The sequence below is a fragment of the Suricata suricatta genome, chromosome 10 (genome assembly GCF_006229205.1).
Source record: "Suricata suricatta isolate VVHF042 chromosome 10, meerkat_22Aug2017_6uvM2_HiC, whole genome shotgun sequence".
NCBI classification, from domain to species: Eukaryota; Metazoa; Chordata; class Mammalia; order Carnivora; family Herpestidae; genus Suricata; species Suricata suricatta.
This window is the reverse complement of record NC_043709.1, coordinates 13504873-13525725: the sequence shown is the minus strand read 5'-3', so window position 1 is coordinate 13525725 and position 20853 is coordinate 13504873. Positions and strand designations below refer to the sequence as shown.

Below are 20853 nucleotides of genomic sequence, written 5' to 3'. Positions count from 1 at the left end.
CCAAGAGATACAGAAATGCTGATGCATAGGAGCACATGTACCCCAATGTTCATAGCAGCAATGTCAACAATAGCCAAAACATGGAAAAAGCCTCAATGTCCATCACCTGATGAGTGGATCAAGAAGATGTGGTATATATACACAATGGAGTACTACATGGCAATGAGAAAGAATGAAATCTGGCCATTTGTAGGAAAGTGGATGGACCTTAAGGGTGTCATGCTAAGTGAAATAAGTCAGGCAGAGAAGGACAGAAACCATATGTTTGCATTCATGGGTCTAACAGGAAAACAGGAGAAACCTAATGGAGGACCAGGGGAAGGGAAGAGGGAAAGAGAGTTGGGGAGAGAGAGGGATGCAAAACTTGAGAGACTATTAAATGCTGAAAATGAACTGAGGGTTGAAGGGGAAGGGGGAGGGGGGAAATAGGTGGTAGTGATAGAGGAGGGCACTTATGGGGAAGAGCACTGGGTGTTGTATGGAAACCAATTTGACAATAAACTATTAAAAAAATAAATAGAAAAAAAGAAATGAGGCATGAGGTCTTTTAAGGTGTGAAGGGCGGAGCACAGAAGGAAAAGGCTGAGAGAAGTTATTTCCTATCCATTTTTCCCTCCTTCGCACCCTCCCTCCATCCATCCACCCATCCACCTATCCATCTATCCAATCTCTTACCCATGCATGCATGCTTCTGTCCATCCACCCATCTATCCAAGGCCCACTATGTGTCCAGCACTGTGCTAGACCCAAAGTATTACACTAAACAAAACAGCCCTCCTGCCATTATGGTACATACAGACCAGCTGGGAAAGAGACCCAGAAGAGGAGCTAGAATACATATTTATCCTGACTTTTAGCTTCTTTATCAGAAGTTGCCAGCTGGTAAACTTCATGAAGTCCACGGTCTTATTTTTTGATTTATATTGACTACTTATAAGTTTACAATAGAAAATTCATATAAACAATTCAGATTTCTGGCTATTCTTGGAAAACCAATGACTTGGCAATGCCAGACCCTTATTCCTGCATGGGAACAACTAGGTGAGGAACAACTAGGTGAGGGAACAACTAGGTGTGCCTTCAGAGGGGACACCAGTTCTTATATCCAACACAGTCCCCACTGCTCTGTAATCTTGCTGAAGCTGAAACCAAGTGGCAGACACCTTTCGTCATAAATCATGTGCTGTTGTTTTCCTTATAGCAGGGAATATTTCTCTGTGCCTGTGCCTTTTCCTACCACCTGCCCCTTCACTCACAGACCATCTTGTGTCCTGTGAGCAGCTGCACAGGCAACCCCTCATTTAACTAATTCCACTCTGAAGATGGCAATCAGCTCAGTTCAAATCTTCAGGAAACCCACACCCTTACTCTTCCTGGAGATCCAGGGTGGGAGGTCAGGAAAATGGACACAAAGCCCCATCTTCTCCCTTGCCATCACAGATAGCCTTCCACCTGCCAAGGAAACATGTCCTAGGCAGGCTTCCACAGGCCTGAGGAGCAGAGACGTTCTGTAATGAGGCTGGCATCTGCCCAGTGACCTGCCTTCCCTGGGGCAAGGTTGTAACCAGGCAGGGCAGAGTCTGTAGACTCCAGCACTAGTACAGCTCTTATTAAGAAAGTTATGGCATCTCAGGGACTCCATGAAAGGTCATTCAGAGGACCTGGGTGAGCAAACCACATTTTGGAGGAAAAGGAGAGACTTCTAAGGTAAACAGTTGAACTCTTCAAAGAAAAACATCGCAAAGTCAGAGCAGTGACTGAGACATAAAGGCATAGAGTAAAAAACAAAAAGTTTTAGACCCAAGACTCCTGCGAGGGCTTAAAAGCCAACCTCTTTATAGTTGGAGCATCTTCTGCATCATTCCTTCCAAACCGCCAGCCCAGTTGTGCATGACGGGCAGCTCACTCCCTTGCTAGGAAGCCCACTTCATCTTTGTATGACTTTCTCATTCTATATATTGAGCGGAAATAGATCTCCTGCTTAGTTGGCCCCACTATTCCCAGCTCTACCAGTTGGGAACCACATGAAAGAAGTCTCGTAATGAAAGAAGTCTTGTAACTCAATGGTTTCTAAGCTTGGCTCATCATCATTAAAAAACAAAAATACAATTTCCCAAGCTCCACTCTGGATATTCTGATTCACTAGTTCTAAGGGCACTCTGCAGTGTGGCCTGTCCTGCACCCATTTGAACTTCCAGTAACAGCACCTCTATTTGCATTTGCACTGATGGAACCAGGCAGTTCTCTTGCAGTCTTAGTGGAACTTACCCAGGACATACTGTGGAACCAGCCAGGTCTGTGCTTCCAAGATTTTGATTTGTCAGCAGAGAGGCCAGGAGGAAACACGAGCTGACTTCTCTAGAGAAGGCTGCCGACATGAGTCCCAGCCTCCTAGATCCCAGTGGAGCCCTGGGTCCTGGCCTCTCCGAGACTTGAGTCTTTGTGTTTTCTTTTGATTCTGTGAGCCTCCACATCCAAAACATCCCCATTTTGCCTAAGTCTGCCAAAGTCTGTTTCTTTTTCTTGCAAACAAAGAACTCTATCTAGTACAGAGGTGTAGGGTGGTTCCTGGGAATCTGAATGTTGTTGTGATAGAAACTGTCTTTTGGGGAACATGATCTTAATCCATCATCATTTGACTTATGAGGAAAATGTGGCCCAGAGAGAAAAGTGGCTCCACTATGATCCCATAGCATCAACAGAGAAGGGAGGAATCTGGAAGAAACAGCATCTATCAGATTTCTCCCCACATTCCCTTCTGCTCAAAGACATTTCCCCCAGATTTTCTAGCCAGTTTCAGAGGGTGAAGACTCTACCAGGGCGAGAGACAGCTCTTCACTGTTTTCCCTCTCCCTCTCTCTCTCCCTGAAAGAGCTGGGTAGGAAGCAGCAGGGGCACCAGGCCTCAGGATTGGACAGCAGGAAGACCTCACGGAGAGAGGTCAGCACTTGAAAAATTCCTCAAGTCAAAGGGCTTGGGGCTTGGGTGCCACACAAGGCCCTCACTGTGTGCGCACATTGTCTCCCTGATAAAAGGGGCCGGGCCTGGGAAAACGGAGCCTGTCTCCAGGAGACTAGGCAGGCTGCTAGGGAATGCCCAAGGCCCCTCCTCTCCCCCAGGCACCAGGGCCAGGGAGGCAAGGGGGAGGGGCAGGAGTGCAGGGCAGGTGCCCAGAGTGGGCAGGGTGAGTCCAAATGTCCAGAGCCACTCTAGGTGCTGTTGGGTGGCTGTGTGAGTTGGTGAATGAAGTGAGGAGGAAGGTGACATCAGGTCTCTCCTTTCTTCCTCTCCCTTCCATCCGTGCGTCTCCGCATAGGAAACAGCCAAGGCTTGCCTTGTTCAAGGAGAGATCTGGGGGTAGAGGAAGCGGTGGGGGCAGATGTAAAGATTCTGTTTCCCAGAGCCAGGTCTCTTCAGCAGAAAGGTGTGTCTCAGCTGTGAGACCCCCGAGCAGCTCTTGGAGGAGGAGGCCAGTTCGGGCCTCCATCTTGTCATCTTCACAGCAGAGTTCTGCCAGCTTACCAGCCTCCAGACACCCCTCCTCCAGGACTTCTGGAAGACAGCCCTCAAGCATATCCAGCTGAACTGAGAGGCATGCCAAGTGGCTTCCTTCCCCCTGGCTTCCAGCTCGATTATATTCATCGGCAATTAGTAATTGCAATTAATTGTTAATACAGTTACCCTTTCAGTGCCTGTTATGACAAGCTAAGCCCTGTCCCAGCCCCACCCATGCCATCGTTTCTAATCTTTGCAAGGACCCTTCGCAAAAGATACACCATGATCCTGCCTCACAGTCGAGGAATGTGAGGTTCAGAGGTCAGACCTCCCAAGGTCATAGAAGTGAGAGGGAGAAGAGACCTGGGCAGTCTGCCTTTAGACTGTCTACTAGTTTTGCTTCCTCTCTGCTGGTGACTGACAATCGTCAGTCCTCGTCACAGCCAGGGAAAGCTGGGAATGGGGTCGACTGAGGGGCCTGTTTTGGTTCTCTGATCAGGAAACAAGAGCGCAAAGGTCAGCCTCTCACTTGGGCGCATGTTAGCAGGGCTGAGATGGTGTCAATGGTCTCTCCTTGCCATCCTCCATAAGTAGGGTATCTAGATCAAAGACGGGTCACCCAGTTAAGTGTTAATGTGGGATAAACAAACAATAATTTGATAGTATAAGTCTATACCAAATATTGTATGAGATAAATGAATTGCTTATCGAAGTATTAACTGAGTGGAATCCAGCAACCCTGCCCCCAAGCCACTGCTGGTGAGGGCAGCTCAGCATTCAAATACCCACTGTCGGTGGCACAGTGGGAAGCAGAATGTCCTGGTCACCATGGGGCCAATTAGGCCCACTGCAAGGCTTCGAGCGGCCTGCCAACATGCTCTGAAGTCCTCATGCCTTCAGTCAAAGCAGCCAGAAGCAGTTCAGCCCCTTAAGTGGAGCCTGGAGCCTCTGAGTTACCAGCTGAAGGAGGTTGGGGGTGGGGGGGCGGAGGGGCTTGGGCAAAGCATGGGCCTCAGGTACTCTTCCTGAATTCCAGGGCAGCTGAGTATTTTCTGAGAAAGACTTCCCCTAGGGCATCCTTAATCCTGAACCCTACCTTAATAATAAGATCAGTCTTTGGCAAAAGCATCTATTTGTTCATTAATTACATCATCCATGTTTCATATCTTACCTTGTGCCAGGTGCTGTGCTGGCCTCCAAGAATATGGTGTTCAAGCAAAGGAGGCCTAAGCTCCACCCTCCTGGAGCTTATGCTCTAGCACAGGACCACAGCACAGGCGAAGAAACAGTACACATGGAAAAACGCCTGTAAGGGAGAGGAACAGCGTGCTCTCACTGGAGCCTTGTAACATTCCTGTGAGCTCAGTGGTATGGTGACAGTGGTGGCATTATGGTCCCCACTTTACAGATGAGGAAACAGGCTCAGAAAGGTAAGGCAGCTGAGTGAACGGCAGAGCTGGGACTTCAACCCCAACCTGCCTCCTGCCAGTCCTCAGTTCTCTGTATTTTATCTTCCTTCCTAACTCTCTTAGGAAACATGTCTGACATGTGTTAGGAAATCACATATTTAATATCAAAACACAGGAGGAGAGCAGAAAACATCCTGTTGGAGCCTTAAACAGAGGAAAATAGCCCAAAGGTAATTTCTATGAAGGATCCAATTCCCAAACCCGAGATCAGGGGTGTCTGGATGGTTACAAGAGCCCCCTTTCGTCCTGGCATCTTCTCCTTCCAGCTGCCCACAGGGCTCCAGCAGGGTGGGGCCGCCTGGCTTGAGGTGGGGCACTTTCCTCGGAGGGTGAGGTCACCGGGATCCTGTGCCTGGCTGCAGTGCTGTTACATGGAGTCCTGCCACCCTGTCTCCTCCCACTGCTCGCAGACATGGGGCGTGTGCGGATGTGTGTGCATGTGTGAGCCTCTCGGGCAGGCTCTGCTAGCCAATGCCCTCACGCGCAGTCCTGGGGGGCTTGTACTCAGGTGGAAAAATGATGAGAGAACAGGCTGTCCAGGATGGTCTGAGCTGTATCCCAGATGCCACTGACATCTGTTTCCATTTTGGGCTCGGGGCCTCAGTTTTCCTCATGTATAAAATGAGAGGAATGAAAGTGTTCCATCCAGTTGTTGGGAGGACTGACTTAGAGCATCTGTTGAAACCCTTCTGGTGCTGGGAAGTACACAAGTGTTTGCCACATGACAATGATGAAGACATGACCCCAACCCCAAGGAGCTCGTGGTTCATTCATTTGTGTGTTCATTCGATTTTTGACCAAGACTTTTCAGCATCTTCCTCTTGCCAAACACTGAGGTCCTGTGCAGGGGTCAGCAGGAGCTGTGGCTCCATCAGAAATGCCTCTTAACAAGTCAGTCCTGTTCAAGTCCCAGCCCAGCCACCCACCTGTGTTTGGTTCCCTGAACAGGTGCCTGAATTCTGTGTTCTGCTTCCTCACCAGTACAATTGCCCTGCAGGCCAATCAAGAAGATCCGACGGCCAGAGCTGTGTTGGCAAATGATTAATACTCAACAACTGAAAGCCCTGTTTTGTAGCATTTGCCAATATCCATGGTGTAAATGCTCTCATGTGGCTACTGTGACTTTCTGTTGGATTGAGTATGAAAGGGTAAAAAGAGGATTTCAGAATGTCACCCAAGTCACTCCTTAGTTCACTGTCACCATCCTCATCTGTCATTACCAATAATTCATCACCTCCAAAGTTCCTCATTCAATCAACAGACATTTCCTAACTAACTGCCTGCTCCGTTGTAGGCGCTGAGATACAAAGACACCATCTGGGAGTGGGAGGGTGGGGGGTGACACAAATTATCATACAGCATCTCTTGGTGAATCTAGAAATGCACGAGGTGCTTTCATGGGTATCACTGACCATTATTTAGTAGGACAGTGTGGCCTGATGCACTCTAGGCTGGAAGCAGAGTAGCAGAGGGGTGTTTCAAATCAAGAATACTTTTCATTTCCTCCCAAACAAATAAAAGAAAAAAGAAACACAGGGAAGGGTGGAGAATAGAAGGGAAGGTAACAATAGATCATTGTTGAAATGGAATAGCAGACATTCTGGGAACAAGGCCATGGGTGAGGTAAGAGGAGAGGAGAGCCAAAGTTCCACAGGCCACTGGAGGGAGGGGTTGGGGGCAAAGCCTTAGCCTCTTCTACCCTCTTCACCCCAACACCCTGCTCAACTCCATCCAGCCTCTGGAGATCTTGTAGGTCAAACTGTGAGCAGGGAGGTACACCCAACCCAAGTACAATTATGAGCAATCTTTTTTTGGTCACGTTCAATGTTTTGATTTTAAAATCAAACCTGGAGTTCTGGTATATTCTGTGGGCAATAATAAAACTTTGTGCCAACTTTTTTTTAGACCATCTCAAATAGCAGCCTTACAGTTACTCTCACATACTGGAAAATAAAGAGCCAAGATTTTACACATAGGTGAGTAACAACAGAAACCCCTCAACTGTATGTATTCTACAGCTGAGTCCTAAGATAAGGTGACTTTCAGGCCTCATTATGCTCATTAAAAGTTATCCTCATGGGACTGGAGTGGGGGCAATGATGTATGCTGCTTGAACATTTACTGTGTGTTGAGCACCAGGGTGTAAGAAAGAACAAGACATAGGCCTTGTTCTGGCACAAGAGACAGCCACCTGACAGCCAATGATCACACAGTGTGAAATTACTATAGCACCATGAAATATGCTTTACGTTATATAAAGGAGGTGGTTGTTAGCACTGTTGGAAGGGTTGGGGGTGTCAGGGAAGAACTCACAAAAGAGGTAACACCTGAGCAGGCTTTTAAGGATGAATGGAAATTGGACAAGTAAAAGAGATAGGGAAGGGCAATCCACGTAGCAGGAAGCAGAATGTGCCAAGGCAAATGTGTTTGAAAACCACAGGTTGTTATTCCTGCAGAATAAATAGTAAAGCAGGAAGCAGATCTGAAGACAGAACTAGAGGGAGGGAGGCAAGCTGAGGAGTGAATTTGAACTTGAAGACAATTATGCAGCAGCAGAAGGTTACAATAAGGGATAAAGGGTGGGATAAAACCAATCAGGTCTGTGTTTCACAAAATGACCCTTTGGTGGTAACATGTAAGGTAACCAGGGGGTCAAGACTAGAGGCCTGAGACCAATGAGGCTGCTGGAAAATTCTAGGCAAGAGAAAGTGGACAGGTAGTAAGACTGAAGAATACTGAGCTTGAAATCCATTTATTTTATTTCTCCTTTCCCTTGGTTCTTGTGGTTCTCAAGACTGATTCATCTCCCCTCCTCCCAGAGGATAGCACAAACTTGAGTTCAGACCTGTTACTGAGCTGGACCTTATGGGGGCTGGCCTGAAGTTCCCCAAACACCACTGCCATAGCTGGGCTTACCTCCAGGGCCAACCCCAAATGGTAGTAGGATCTTACAAAGCTCACCAAGAGTTGTTTTTCCCAGCAAAGGGGGCTTTGGGGCCCTCTATTTCTCCTCAGAGGATGAGAAGTCCTTCCCCCTGGGTCACTTGGCAGGTATCAGATAGTCCTTGGGGGCCCTAGGCTGGTTGAGAGTCTGCAAGCTGGCCTCTGCCAAGAGGGGGAGCGTGGGGGCTTCCTGCAAACTCCCTCAACACAAGGAAACTTGATTCTGCAAGAAGGCCCAGGACCCAGAATGGGAAGACAGAGATCTGGGACTGAGAATGGAGAAAAGGGAGCAGCATTGTTCCTGGTGGGTTCACGCACAGTCCAGACAGTGGCTATCTCCCCCTTCATTATCATCTCAAAGGGGGGTGAAAAAGGGGCCCAGTGAGCTGGCTTCTCCGCGTTAACAACTTCTTCCTCTCAGGAGACAGTTTGCACAATGGAGGAGGGGCCGGGCAGGGGCTGACCCAGGCAGTCCACACTCTGCCAAAGCTGCCGGGGACAGTGGGGCTGGCCCGCCACCTGCTGGCCGCTCCTGGTGGCAGGGGACAAGCATCTTTCAGGAACTCTGCAGGGGTGAACTGGGATTCCCAGACAGCCAGCATCACTCTGGAGAAAGCTGGGAATGTATTAAGATTCAGAGAGGTTAGGGGGACTGGAGAAGAATCTAGGATGGAGCTCTGCAGGAAAAGCTGATGTGTCCACAGGCAGGAAGTCTATCCCAAAAGTCCAATGGATGCAGACCCAGTTTCCAGGAAAGTTAATGTGCCTCAGTTTCTCCCTTCTCTCCTTTGTTACTCACTGAAGGGCAAGAAAAAGATTGCTGTTTTCAAGACCTAATTAAAGTTTAGATAAAAGAGGCATGATTGACATAGACTGGGAGACATTCCTCTGGCCAAAATCGTGCCCCCCATCAGCACGCACAGCCGAAGATTCACACACTGGTCATGTCTCCAGATTAGAGAGATGGAAACCAAGTCAAATGTAAACGTTACTTGGACGGGGGGGATAAGTGATGGGGATTAACGAGTGCACGTGTCACGATGAGCATAGGATGATGTACAGAATTGTTGAATCACTATGTTGTATAGTTGAAACTAACATTAACACAGTATGCTAACTAACTGGAATTAAAATAAAAACTTAAAATAATAAACGTTACTTGGGCGAGGCCATTCAGCCTCATTCACTGTGCCTGCACACTGTGCTACTCACCACATGGGCACTGGGAAGACAGAGATTAATAAGACCCAACCTTATCATTCAGCAGCTAACAGGCACAAGTGACCAATAGAAAACTCTGCACAGTAGGATAAATCCTAAGCCACTCTGCTCATTATTGGGGATGAAGAGTTTAAATAAACATGTCTGTGAGGGGCTGCCATCGAGATGATTAATGTTGCATAGGTCACAAAAGTCTGCAGTAGTTACATACACTTAAGTAGCACCTACTGTCTACCAGGCACATCCTAAGCACTTTTATATTAACTCAGATATTAACCCACTTACATGCATTACCTGTACAAGGTAGGTACTATTTTATTCACATTTAGGTACAGTAACTTCCAAAGGTCATTCAGTTACTAGGGGGTACAGATGGGATTTAAACCCAGAAAGCTTAGCTCTGGAGCCTGTGTTCCTCACCACTATATGGTGCTGTCATTTACAGCCCACCCTCCAAACAGAAAGTAACTTTCTTGATAAATAGGTTTTTAAATGACCTTCGACCGTTGCCATGGCTGAGGCCAAGATAACACGGTCAGCAAAGAACGCTCAAACAAGGTCCAGTATGGGGTTAAAAGGAAACAAGAAGACTGCAAAAGCCATGCAGGCATTTTGATTAGTGGGCAGACAGGCAGCAGGGTTGCACAGACAGGAGTGCCTGGAAGCAAAATCTCTGCAGAAATCAGCCGATAAACTCAGAACCTAAAGATGCTGCTTTGCATAAGTGCATACACAGATAAACAAGGCTTCGAGATGGGAGGCTTCAAGCAAGCAGCCCCATCGAAGATAATGCAGACTAGATCAAAACAGAGGCCATGCCCATGACCTCACCTTGCTAAAGATGAACCAACTTTTTAGCAGGAAAGTAAAGACTGCTGTCTACACCTGCTGAACTTGCTTTCATGTTGACTGTACTGAAGATCATACAGTATAAATATCTCCCATTCCAAAGCACAGGCTCAGTCACTCCCAACCTGAGTTAACTTCTCAAATGAATGTGAGTGTGCACATGCATGTTAGAATAGCAGAGCCTTTGGACCTGCTCAGTGAATTGAATGCATTAATTTATTCACCTAAGACCTATTTACTAGGTCTATGATGTGCCTACTCTGTGGCAGCCTTGGGAGACACATGCATGCAACCTTGCTCTCCAGCCCCATGACCATTTATGGGTCCACTGTCAGAATTGCCCTGGATAAAAGGCTTCCATATCTCCACATTTGGTCTTATTTTCTAGACTGCAAATTCTACATCTCCAACTAGAACTGATAGTACTTAGCACTCTCTCTACCAAAAATTTGGTGTAAAGACCTATCCTCCAACTTCAGGTCCATGTGAGCAGGGTCTGCTCCCCACTCGCCTGAGTGCCTGAGACTGACGTGCACTCAACTGGTGCTCAGTAACCACTTGTAGAACTGCTTCAACGACCTTGACACATGTCCAGGCCCTGCCTCTGGAGAGCTCACCCTGGATCGGCGTGCCTAACAAGAGGCTGGAAGGCATTTCGTTTCTGCCCGTGTTTGATGTTGAGAGCAGGATCTGGAGCCAGACCGCTAGAACACGGAAGCGCTGGGATACAAACTCAGTATCTGGTCTGGTGTCAAGAGTGTTAGATAAGGACTGTGGGCCTCTGTTCATTTCTTGGACCCTCATAGCAACCTTACTGAATGGATGGAGGATGGCTGAGGCTGGAAGAGGGTAAGCAACCTGCCTGAGTTATTTCAGATTTTTAAAGTTTTCTATTTTTAGGAAGGTGATATGGTACACATACCATATTATATAACACTTCCGGTGAGCTCTGAGCAGCACCCCACAGCAAACATATTAACAACATATTAACATGTAAATCAAGGGGCGCCTGGATGGCTCAGTTAAGTGTCTGACTTCGGCTCAGGTCATGATCTCCTGGTTCATGGGTTCGAGCCCCACATCAGGCTCGGTGCTGACAGCTCAGAGACTGGAATCTGTATCAGATTCTGTGTTTCCCTCTCTCTCTGCCCCTCCCCTGCTTACACTGTCTCTGTCTCTCAAAGACAAATAAATATTAAAAAAAAATTTTTTTTAAAGATGTAAATCAAAATTGCCATAAATCATGTGGTCAAGCACAGTGAGTGGTATAATGAAGACTGTTACAGTCTCACTTTCCCTCAGATCAGGCTTTGCTGCCACATGGATTATAAAATACTTTCCAGTTTTCAGAGCGTTTTGGATTTTCGGATTTGCTGGCAAGGTATTGGGATTGTAAATGTAAAGCACAAAACAGGTACCGTGGTGCTGGGCATGCAAAGTGAATGTAGTTTCTGTGCCTCCGACCAGTCTCTGATTCCACCAAACCTCTCAGCTCTCTCGTCTCCTCCCTCCTCCAGGAAGGAGATAAGCCCCCATGGCCTCTTGCCCCTAGGTGGTGGCCCCTGTGGATTCTGGCTTACCAATCTGTGTGGGCATCATCGATCACCAGCAGGATCCTGGGTCTTTGAACAATGGGAACAGAAGGACCCGGAGGCTCCATCAGCCCTGAGGGGGCTGCTGAGGTCGGCTTCATGGCACTGGAGAAGGAGCTAAAGAGGCTGGATCCTGGAGAGGAGAAGGAGGCTGCCAGGGGCTGGGGGTGCCTCCTCTCCATGGCTGGGGAAGCAGGGGAGCTAGTAGAGCTGTCTGGGCGCTGCAGGTCTGTCATGTAGCCATTAGGCAGATTGGCCACGAAACTGCTGTCGGACAGGCGCCGCCGGAGGAAATTCATGGCTATGGATGAAAGAGATGGCTTGTTCCCACTCGGACTTGTCTAGGTGAGGCCCAGAACACAGGCTGCCAGGGAGCGGAGGCGGTAGGGTCTTAAGCCAGAAGAGCCAGGGGAATCCTGCCCAGGTAGGCTTCAGCTTTCTTTGCTAACCTGTGGAAACAGGCCAACACACACATTAGTGGAAATGACCTCCACCCCATAAGAGCAAACAGATATGGCACCTCCTGCCCCACTACTGGGGGCAGTATAAAGTGGGATGCCATTTTGGAAAAGAATTTGGCAACATGTAATTAGAACATAACCTTTTAACCTCCAATTTCCATTTTCTGGAATTCTACCCCAAGAAAGGAATCTCAGTGACAGAAAAAGCCTCCTGTACAAATATATTTTTCATAGCATTATTTACATTAGCAAAATATTGGAAAGAATTTCAACCTCTGATCACAATATAATGAATAAATAAACTACAGCACACTCAGTGAAAATTTTTGTGGCTATTAAAACAGGGTACATAAAAAGATTTTAGTACTGCAGAAAAAATTTCATGTTGTACTTAAAAAGATCACACTACAAGTTTATAGGTACAGAATGACTACAACCACATAAAAGATGAAATAACCTAACTTCGAATAGAAAATACATTGGAATGTTAACCACAATTATATTGGGGTAATGTAATCACATGGCTTTTTTTTCTTTCCACTTACCCATCTTTTCTAGGATATATATTGCTGTGGACTGGACTGTGGCCCCTAGTTTTCATATGTTGAAGCCTAACCCCCAAAGTGCTAATAATTGAGATGGAGAACTTAGGGAGGTAATTAGAGTTAAATGAGCGGGGGCCTAGGTGGCTCAGCCAGTTGAATGTCTGACTTCGGCCCAAGTCATGATCTTGTGGTTTGTGAGTTCAAGCCCTATGTCAGGCTTTGCGCTGACAGTTTAGAGTCTGGGGTCTGCTTTGGATTCTGTGTCTCACTGTCTCTGCCCCTCCCCCACTTGCACTCTGTTTCTCTCTCTCAAAAACAAATAATCATTAAAAAAAATTACAGTAAGATGAGGTCATGGGGGTGGGGCCCTCATGATGAGATTAGTGGCTTTATAAGATGAGACACTAGAGACCTTGCTCTCCCTCCACCAGCCGAGAACACAGGGAGAAGGAAGCTGTCTGCAGGCCAGGAAGGGGCCCTCACCAGACAATGCTGGCACCATGATCTCAGACACCCAGCCTCCAGAACTGTGAGAAAATACATTTCTGCTGTTTAAGACACACAGTCTATGGTATTTTGTTCTGGTAACCCAGCAGACAAATACACATATGTATTGTTTTTCAGAACAGAAGAAAATAAGTAAAAAAACAACACCACCAGATTATTCATTTGAGATCTAAATATCCCATTGAGAAAAATGATTAAATGATGCACTTAGACTCCTCATATTTTTGAGCTTTTATATTTTTATTGAAGTAAAATTTTCTTCGACTGAGATGCACAGTTCTCAAGTGTACAATTCTTTGAGTTATGACAAGTGAATACACTGGTACAAGATTTATTATATTTATGTCATCTCAGAAAGTTCTCTTGTGCCCCTTTCTAGTCAATCCACACATCCTCATAGGCAAACGCACCACTGATGTCTGTCACTATATATTAATCTTGAACTTCATATGAATGGAATCATACATATGATTGTTTTGTGAAGGGCTTCCTGCTCTCAACAGCGGTTTTGAGACTCACCTAGGCTGTATGTACCAAGAGTCATCCCATTTTTTATTCCACTGGATGAATAAACCACAAATTCTTATACCCTCTCTTGTTGATAGACATTTGAAATGTTTCCAATTTGGGGGTATTATGAATAGAACTGTTACAAGGATTTTTTATTTAAGTATTTTTGTGGAAAAAGAAAGAGTGAGAGATTAAGAGTGAGAGGGAGATTTTTCTTCGGGAAAATATTTAGCAGTGAATTTGTTGGATCATAGCATAGAAATATGTTTCCCTTTACAAGAAAATCTGTCACAAAGTTTCCCAGAGTGGTTGTGCTATTTTCACATTTTATTTGAGAGTTCCAGTTGCTTTACATCCTTACCAACATTTCACTGTTGTCCGTCTTTAATCTTAGCCATTCTGATGGTTCTGGAGCAAAGGGCTAAGAAAGAATTCTTGAGACATCTTTGGTGCAAAAGGTGATTTTATTAAAGTATGAGGATAGTCTAAGTCTCTAAGGAATTTGAAACCAAGGCTTGTAGGACCTTGAGAGGCTAGTTGCTGTTAAGATAAGGTTACTTTTAGGGGCACCTGGGTGGCTCAGTCAGTTGAGCGTCCGGCTTCGGCTCAGGTCATGATCTCACAGTTCGTGGGTTCGAGCCCCGCATTGGGCTCTGTGCTGACAGCTAGCTCAGAACGTGGTGACTGTCTTTGGATTCTGTGTCTCCCTCTCTCTCTGCCCCTCCCCTGTTCATGCTGTCTCCCTCTCTCTTTCTCAAAAATAAATGAAACATTAAAAAAAAAAGATAAGGTTACTTTTAGTCTTTAATAAAACAAAAACATTAAGGAAAGAAGGCAGGCATAAGTCACTTGAGGAAGGTGACTCTTTGCCATGTTTGTGTCTATCAGTGGGCTGCGAGTTGTGAGGAGATTTAATTGCAGCTACATTTCTCTTGCCTTTGTTTCCCTCATCAATTCCAGTGGGTGTAAAATAGTGTCTAGTTGTGTTTTTAATTTATTTTCTCTGATACCTGATGAGGTTGAGCAACTTCCATGGGTTTACTGATCATTAATATATCTTCTTTCTTGAAGCATCTATTCAGGTCTTTGGCCCATTTTTCAAATGGGAGTTGTTTATATTTTTATTATTGATTTGGATTATCTGACTAGGAGTTCTTCATACATTGTGGATATAAGTCCTTTGTCAGATATGCACACCATGAACATTTTCTCTCAGTCTTTGGTTTGCCATGTCATTTCCTTCATGACAGAAGTTTGACAGAATAAAATAACTCTTACAAAAAGTGTTTGTTGTTTACTTGAAATAAAGACATCTCAATGAGGAAAAAAAATTGTATCACAGGATAAGACTATACTTCCATATCTTGATTATTAGGAATATTTTTATATACATACAAAAATGTATGTACACATATATAAGCATACATATTTATATGTATGTATATAAAATCTGTTACATATATCTGCAGATGTTTTGATAAACAAAATTTTAAAATTTTTATGAAGTCCAAGTTACCAGATTTTTCTTATGATTAGACCTTTCTGTACCTGCTTTTATAAATTTTACCAAACCCCAAGATCATGAGGATATTGTCTTTTAATTTCTTAAAGAAACTTTATAGTTTTAGCTTTTCTGTTTAGGTCTATAATTCTTTCAAACTTGATTTTTAAAAATTTATTTATTTGTTTTGAGAGAGAAAGAGCGAGAGATAAAGAGTACACATGAGCACACATGTGAGTGAGGAAGGGGCAGAGAGAGGGAGAGAGAGAATTCCAAGGAGGCTCCTTGCTGTCAGCAGGGAGCCTGATGCTGGGCTTGAACTCACGAATTGTGAGACCATGACCTGCATGGAAACCAAGAGTCAGAAGCTTAACCAACTGAGCTACCCAGGTGCCCCCAAACTTGATTTTTTGAGTGGTGTGAGGTGAAGCTCATTTATCCAGTTTTCCAGCACCATTTATGAAAATATTTTCCCCCAATGAATTGCTTTGGTGGCTTTATTGGCACCAATGAACTGTATCTGTTTGGCTCTATCTCTGGACTCTTCATTATGCACCATTGATTGTTTATCTGTACACAGTCTTCATGACTGTGGCTTTATAGAAAGACCTAAAATCAGGGAAAATGAGTCCTCTAACTTAGATTTTCTTTCTCGAGATTGTTTAGGGTAATCTAGGTTCTATGTTCATATGCATTTTAAAATCAACTTGTATGAAGAAGTTTGTTTTGGCACATGGTTTGGGATTGTATAAAATCTATAGCTCAGTTGGGTGGAAATGACATCCTAACACTTGAATTTTCCATTTCATGAACATGGTAGAGCACCCACTCTACTTATTAAATCTTTAGTTTCTCGGAGCACCTGGGTGGCTGAGTCAGTTAAGGGTCCAACTTTGGCTCAGGACATGATCTTGCAGTTCATGGGTTCGAGTCCCGCATCGGGTTCTGTGCTGACTACTCAGAGCCTGGAGGCTGCTTCAGATTCTGTGTCTCCCTCTTTCTCTGTCCCTGCCCAGCTTACTCTCTGTCTCTCCCTTTCAAAAATAAATAAACATTTAAAAGTTAAAAAATAAATAAATAAAATAAATCTTTAGTTTTCTCTCAGAAAGATTTTGCAGTTCCCAATACAGGCGTGTTGCACATATTTTAACTGATTCCTAATAATTTCTTTTGTGTTTTTCGTATGGTATTTTAAAAGACACCATTTTCTAAGTTTCATATTCTATGTTTGCTGTTAGTATCATGTTTTGCCAATAATTGTTAATATGCTGACGTGATCGATTCAATTTTTGTTTCTAGTGGTTGTTTATAGATTTCCCAAGATTTTCTTTTTAAGTAATCATGTTGCCTACACATACAGACATCTTTCCAATCTTAGTGCCTTTCTTTTTTTAAATTTTTTAAATGTTTTTTTAAATTTATTTTTGAGAGACAGAGAGAGACAGCGTGAGCAGGGGAGGGTCAGAGAGAGAGAAGGAGATCTGAAGCAGGCTCCAGGCTCTGAGCTAGCTGTCAGCACAGAGCCTGACGTGGGGCTCGAACCCACGAACCATGAAATCATAACCTGAGCCAAAGCCGGACGCTTAACTGACTGAGTCACCCAGGTGCCCCTTTATTTATTTATTTATTTATTTATTTATTTATTTATTAATGTTTTTTCTTAGTGCCTTTCTTTCTTTCACCTCTTTTATGATAGTGCCTAGGGTCTCCACCACTGAATAGAAATAAATAGAAAGTGGACACCTTTCTTTTCCCAATCTAAGGGAAAGATATTTACCATCTCACATTACATAGTTTTCTGTAAATGCACTTTACTGGACTGAGACAGCTCCCTGGTAGTCTTAGTTGGCTAAGAGTTCTTATCATGAATGGATGTTGAATTTCCCCAGAGATTTTCTAAATCAATTGAGAAGAATATAGTTTTTGCTTAGTGTGATGATTTTTCCAATGTTAGACCAAACTTGCATTACTGAGATAAATCTCTCTTGGTTCTAATGAATTACTAGTTTCATGTATTGCTGTATTCAATCTGATAATATTTTGTTGAGGATTTCTGAATCCACTTTCATGAGAAACATTGGTTTGAAATTTTATTTTCTGGCAATGTCTTTGTTAGATTTTGGTATCAGTGTAATACTGAGCTCACAAAATATGTTGGAAAGAGCTTTCTCTATTTTCTGAAAGAGCTTATGTAATATTTGGTATTGTCTTTTTTTCTTAAATTATTTGAAGACTTCAACAGTGAGGCCATCTGGGACTGATGCTTTCTTTGTGGAAGAGTTTTTAATAGTGAACTCAATCTATTTTATATATCTATTCACAGTCTCTGTTTCTAACTTCAGTGTTGGCAATATGTGACTTCAAACAATTTGTCCATTTCATCTTAGTTGTGAAATTTACTGGCATAAAATTAATCATAATATTTTTTATTATCCTTTCAATTTCCATAGGATCTGTAGCAATTTTCTCTTATATTCTTCTTTTAATGTTTATTTATTTAGTTTAGGCAGAGAGAGAGAGAGAGAGAGAGAGAGAGAGAGAGAGAGAGAGAGAGAGAGACTGTGAGCACAAGCTGGAGAGAGGCAGAGAGAGAGGGAGACATAGAATCTGAAACAGGCTCCAGACTCTGAGCTGTCAGCACAGAGCCCAACGTGGGGCTTGAACCAACGAAAACAAGATCATGTCCTAAGCTGAAGTCAGATGCTTAGCTCACTGAGCCCCTCCGTGATATTCTTGATACTGAAAATTTGCTGTCTCTGTCTTTGGATTAGTCTGTGTTTCTAAAAATTTGTAAATTTTGTCAATCTTTTAAAGAACCAACTTGCAGATTTTTCCATTGTCTCCATTGTTTGTTTTCTATTTCATTTGTACCTGGGTCTCTACTACTCTTTCTCTTCTTACTTTGGGTTTAAGGGTTCGATTTGTTCTTCTTTCTAGATTCCTAAAATAAAAATGTAAATCATTAACCTTAAACTTTTTGTCTTTTCTAATATAATCACTTAAAGCATGTATTTCCCTCTATGCACTGCTTTAGCTGCATCTCAAAAATTTGATATTTCATCATTTTCATTACTGTTCAATTCGAATTACTCTTAATTTCTTTGTGATTCTCTTTTGATTCATGTATTATTTAAACATATGTTTAACTTTCAAATTCCAGTACTCCTTCAGATAATTTTTTATTGTTGCTTTTAATATGATTCATTTGTGAGTAATAAACATAGTCTATAAGGTTTTAATCCTCTGACATCTCTGACATTCATTGAGATTAATGTTATGGCTCACTATATATATGGCTCAGCTCCCTTTGCACTTGAAAAGAGTGGGTATTCTGCAGTTGCTGAGTGTAATGTTCTATAAATATCAATTAGATTGCTGTAGGTCAGGTTCCTCAGCCAGGAAGCTGACTTCCGCTATGATGATTTGCAAGCAGGACGTTTATTGAGGAGTACTCCCAAGATTAGCAACTGTGGGCTAGTATGAAGAGCAGAAATAAGTTGAGCTTCAATAAAGTTTTAACAGAGGTGTCCGTCAGTCTCACTGGGAGCAGGGAGCCGGGCATCTCTTTGGATTTCCTCATTTTCCAGCCACTGTTAGTCTATACTCTGCTGACTTGTCAAACCAATACAACTGCAGCTTTCTGCTGTGGTTTAGCTGCTCCATGCCATGTGGACTGGAGGCTGCTTTCAAGGAAGAGTCACATAAATGTAGATCTCACTTAGTGCTTCTTTAAAAGATTAAATCCCCTCCAGATTCTACTTATTTTTTGTTTCTCTCTGGGAACCTCAAATAGTTTCTTTTAAATATTTTATCCAAAGTTTATAATATCATCTATGAGAGCTTAGTGCAACACAAGCTACTGAGTCATTACTCAGTCTGAACCTCTTCCATTTTTAAAATACCTGATAGAGAAGTTAATAAAATACTAGAGGTGGCAGGGACTTCAGAGGTTATTTAACAACCCTGTCTTTAGGAGCTCTGGTCAATCGTATGCCGGTGGGAGTTCCTATAGACAAATTACCTCATTATCATCTGACCAACTCCAATGTTAGTCAAAGGCTCTTCCTGTAACTTCTCGCCACTGCAGGCCCCCGTGGAGCTTACAGTCTGGGAGAGGGAGGCAGATCATAAACAAATGAACACATATTCACGGATTGGGGCAAGTGCTAGGACGGAATACACAGAGTCCTGTAATAAAGATCAACATGGGGTTGGGCAGGAAAGGCCCCCTTTAAGCTGAGATGTGAAGGATAAGGGGAAAGAGAAGTATGTATGCAAAGGCCCTGAGGTAGGAAAGAGCTAGGTGCATTTGGAGAATAGAAGGAAGGCCAGCCCAACAGGAAAGAAGGATATTTTTGTAAGAAAATGTTTAGAGTAGAGGGACACGATCGGGAAGGATCATACTGAGGATAATTTTGATTTTAATCCCAGTGTGAAAGTGAGCAAGAGAGAGACATGATCCAGTCTACCTGGCCACTGAGTGCAGAACAGACTGCAGCTGTGGACAGAGGCAAACAGACCAGTTAGGAGGCGGTTGCAGTCATTTTGGGTCCTTGGGCATAAAAGAAGAGAGTTGGATTATGTGATTTGCAAGGTGGTTTCCTATTCTGTAAGTCACCCACTTCTTGTGCCATTAGACAGTGGGTATCACTTCAGTGCCCAAAGTAATCTGATAGTGAGACAAAGTGGGGATGAGAGGGATCAGGGAAGAAAAGAAGAGCAGGAAGTCTCTGGGACAGAATGCTGTAGGCCAGCTGAGTGGGTCATGCTGCCCCAAGAGGAGCCACTAGAGGGCAGGAGTGGCCACACCAGAAAGGAAAACTACGACAAAAACAAACACTAGAGAGTTGGGGAGAGAGAGGGGTACAAATCGCGAGAGACTACTGAATACTGAAAACGAACAGCGGGCTGAAGGGGGAAAGGGAGGGGGAAAAGGGGTGATGGTCATGGAGGGGGGCACTTGTGGGGAGAAGCACTGGGTGTCATATGGAAACTAATTTGACAATAAACTATTATTAAAAAAAAAAAGGAAAGCAACTTTGCAAGCTTGCTTCTTGGAGGCTGTGGCAAGAAGGAAGACTTTCCTGGGTAGGGTAAAAAAAAAAAAAAAAAAAAAAAAAAAAAAGATTGAATACTTCTCAGGTTGCTGGTTGAGTCCCAAGACAGAAGTGAAGTGTAAATCACAGGGACAAAAGTTTTGCATCAAAGCAGGAAAGACTCCAGAAGAATGAGAACCGCCCCACAGTAGTAGTGCCAGGGAGCTACTCTGGGAAGAGATGAGCCACAGATCTGGACCGGAGAGTGAACATCTCTGCTCAGGTGCCTCACAGACACTCCAGATTCACTTCTTGCTCACTCTCAAATGAGTTTATGTACTTGCCCCCCCTCCACTTACTCTCAGAAGTACCACTATCCGTCCACTCACTGAGACAGAAACATGAGTTTCCTTCCTACTTTGTTCCCTCTTGACCCTCACCATGTCAGCCAGTCAGTCACCAGGCCCTGCCAATGCTGTCTCTTCCAACATCTTTAATATCGTCCTCTCCTCTCCACTATTCTTACCACAGTCTTAGTTCCCATGCTGCTAAGTTCAAAAGTGGGCCAAAGAGCGTAAGAGACACCTCACCAAATAAGAGGAAGGGCAAATATGTATTAAAGAAAAGATGTTCCACATCGAATGTCATCAGGGAAATGCATATTAAAACAAGATGCTCGTAAACACCTATTAAAATAGAACACTGACAACACCAAATGCTGGCA

General features: G+C 44.0%; 1 protein-coding gene across 1 annotated transcript in view; it reads right to left on the bottom strand.

Annotated features, from left to right (window-relative positions):
* SYN3 (synapsin III) overlaps nucleotides 1–20853 on the bottom strand; it is a 459446-nt gene that overhangs the window by 411027 nt on the left and 27566 nt on the right. Inside the window, exon 2 of the mRNA XM_029954713.1 lies at nucleotides 11558–12018. Within this exon, the coding sequence (XP_029810573.1) occupies nucleotides 11558–11868 (311 nt within the window). The 5' untranslated portion in view covers nucleotides 11869–12018. The remainder of the gene's footprint in view (nucleotides 1–11557; nucleotides 12019–20853) is intronic.